The sequence below is a fragment of the Echinops telfairi genome, unplaced genomic scaffold, assembly GCF_000313985.2.
Source record: "Echinops telfairi isolate 266 unplaced genomic scaffold, ASM31398v2 ScPeMD7_7;HRSCAF=31, whole genome shotgun sequence".
Classification (NCBI taxonomy): Eukaryota; Metazoa; Chordata; class Mammalia; order Afrosoricida; family Tenrecidae; genus Echinops; species Echinops telfairi.
Genome location: NW_022103904.1, coordinates 25,308,981 through 25,310,869, shown reverse-complemented (window position 1 = coordinate 25,310,869; position 1,889 = coordinate 25,308,981). Strand labels below are relative to the sequence as shown.

Genomic DNA, 1,889 nt, shown 5'->3' with positions numbered 1-1,889 from the left:
CCTGGGGTTGTCACTGTGCTGAAGGGGAGCAGGGAGTGGGGAGGCCACGTGTGCTGACCCAGAACCTCAGGGAGCCCTGTCTGTGCGTGCAATGATTTGACTGGGACACTGACACTGTAGCTCGAATGAGCTCACTCAGGATGTCACCCAGGAATAGGAATCTGCAAGGTGTGCTCCTTACTGAACTCAAGCGTACACAGCAGACGTCACCACCAAGTGGGAGGGAGGGAACGGTCCTGGCTATTGGAAGGGAGTTCCCAAGATTCAAGGCGTGGTCCCATCCCCACTGGAGCTGGATAGCCAAGGTAGAGGCAGGTAAAGGACCAGACCTTATCCCCAGAAAGTCCACAGGAACGGCCCAAGGCTGACTTGGTCCACCAAGGAGCTCTGTCTGTCTCCTCCCTGGCCAGTGCACCTCCTGCAGTCACCCTGTCTGTCAGTGAGGATGGTGTGGTGCGACGATACACAAAGCTTCCGGCAGAGCTTTCCGACTCAAGCGGACTAAGACAAGGCCAGCAACGGCCTAGTGGATCACAGCAGTTTGATCCACAGCCAGTCATACAATGGCGAAGGCCAGGCAGTATTTCATTCCGTTTGTGTGGTGTGTCCGTGAGTCCGGGGTCAACTCAGGGGTAGCTAACCACAGTAACAGCTACCACCAGAGTGGCTATGATGAGCTGCCTGGAAAGTGGTGAGCGTCCCATCGCAGTAAGTATGCAAGGAGTGACGCTATAGAAAGAGATCATCCCTCCACTGAGCAAGAGCTTGGATCAGATCGCCGATTAGGTTCATTCCCAACTCCCAGATTTAATGAGCTTTGACGGTAAGCATCCCAGACCTTCAGTTAATGGTGGACTAGCCCTTGGATTAGTGGGCAAAGGGGGACAACCTAGAAGGGTTATCAAGGAAGAACCTTGAACTTGGAACCAAAGACACAAGAGGTTCTAATTCCTCCTCTTGGGTAAGTTCTACTTCATCTGTTTGGGCCTCTGTTTCCTTTTGTGTAAAATGAGGGTAGCGATACCTGTCCTGCCTAACCTGTAGAAGACCTGGGGGTTGGGGGCGGGGAGGCAGGGACATGAGGTCCATAGCCCTACAGGGGACAACACCAGAGACACAGTGTGGGAATTGTGCCCGATCTAATCCCGCCACACTGAGGCAAAACAATAAGGGGGTGCAATAGAACAGCAAGGGAACGGAGAGGCGAGGTCCCCAGGGAATGCTGAAGGTGGACTTTGGGGGCATGAGGTAACGGTTGACAATAGACGTCACAGTGATGGCATGCCAGTGGGCAAAGTATGCATATGCCCCACTCTTACAGATCGACGCCGCCTCCTTGATTGCTGCCTCCGTGATGGCCGCTCCTTGTGCTTTGGCCCTCTCCAAGCTGGTCTACCCGGAGGTGGAGGAGTCCAAGTTTAGGAGTGAAGAAGGGGTGAAGCTGACCTATGGGTGAGTACGGTAGGAAGGCCTGCAGAGGGGCTGCGGGAGGGCGGGTGCCGAGGTGAAGGGTCACACTCTGTCCGGATTTCTCTATCCATCACTCTCTTCCACCCAAGCGAAGGCCTCCTCCTCTCTGTCACTTCCCAGCATGCATCTTCTCCTTGGAAAACGGAGACGCCAACCCCTACATCTGAACTTCCCATCTCTGGCCAGCCAGAAACAACAGACTTGTCAAGGCAGGGGAGGGTAGCCAGCTCCTTGGGGCTGTGGCTTGGAGTGAGTACTGGGGGTGCCACACCGAGGCGCCATGTCACCTTCTTGCCAAGCCTGGAGTTGTGCCCACCTCTGTGTGCCCATCCCCTATTGAGCCCTGCCCTTTATGTCAGCCTCCACCTGAGCCCCTCTCTGTCACTGTCTTAACGTCTGCGTCACATTTAATCCATAAA

At 54.9% G+C, this 1,889-nt stretch overlaps 1 protein-coding gene across 1 annotated transcript in view; it reads left to right on the top strand.

Moving 5' to 3' along the window:
- Window positions 1-1,889, top strand: part of SLC28A1 (solute carrier family 28 member 1) — a 60,436-nt gene that overhangs the window by 48,513 nt on the left and 10,034 nt on the right. Inside the window, exon 11 of the mRNA XM_045286298.1 lies at window positions 1,322-1,452. Coding sequence (XP_045142233.1) covers window positions 1,322-1,452 — 131 coding nt within the window. The remainder of the gene's footprint in view (window positions 1-1,321; window positions 1,453-1,889) is intronic.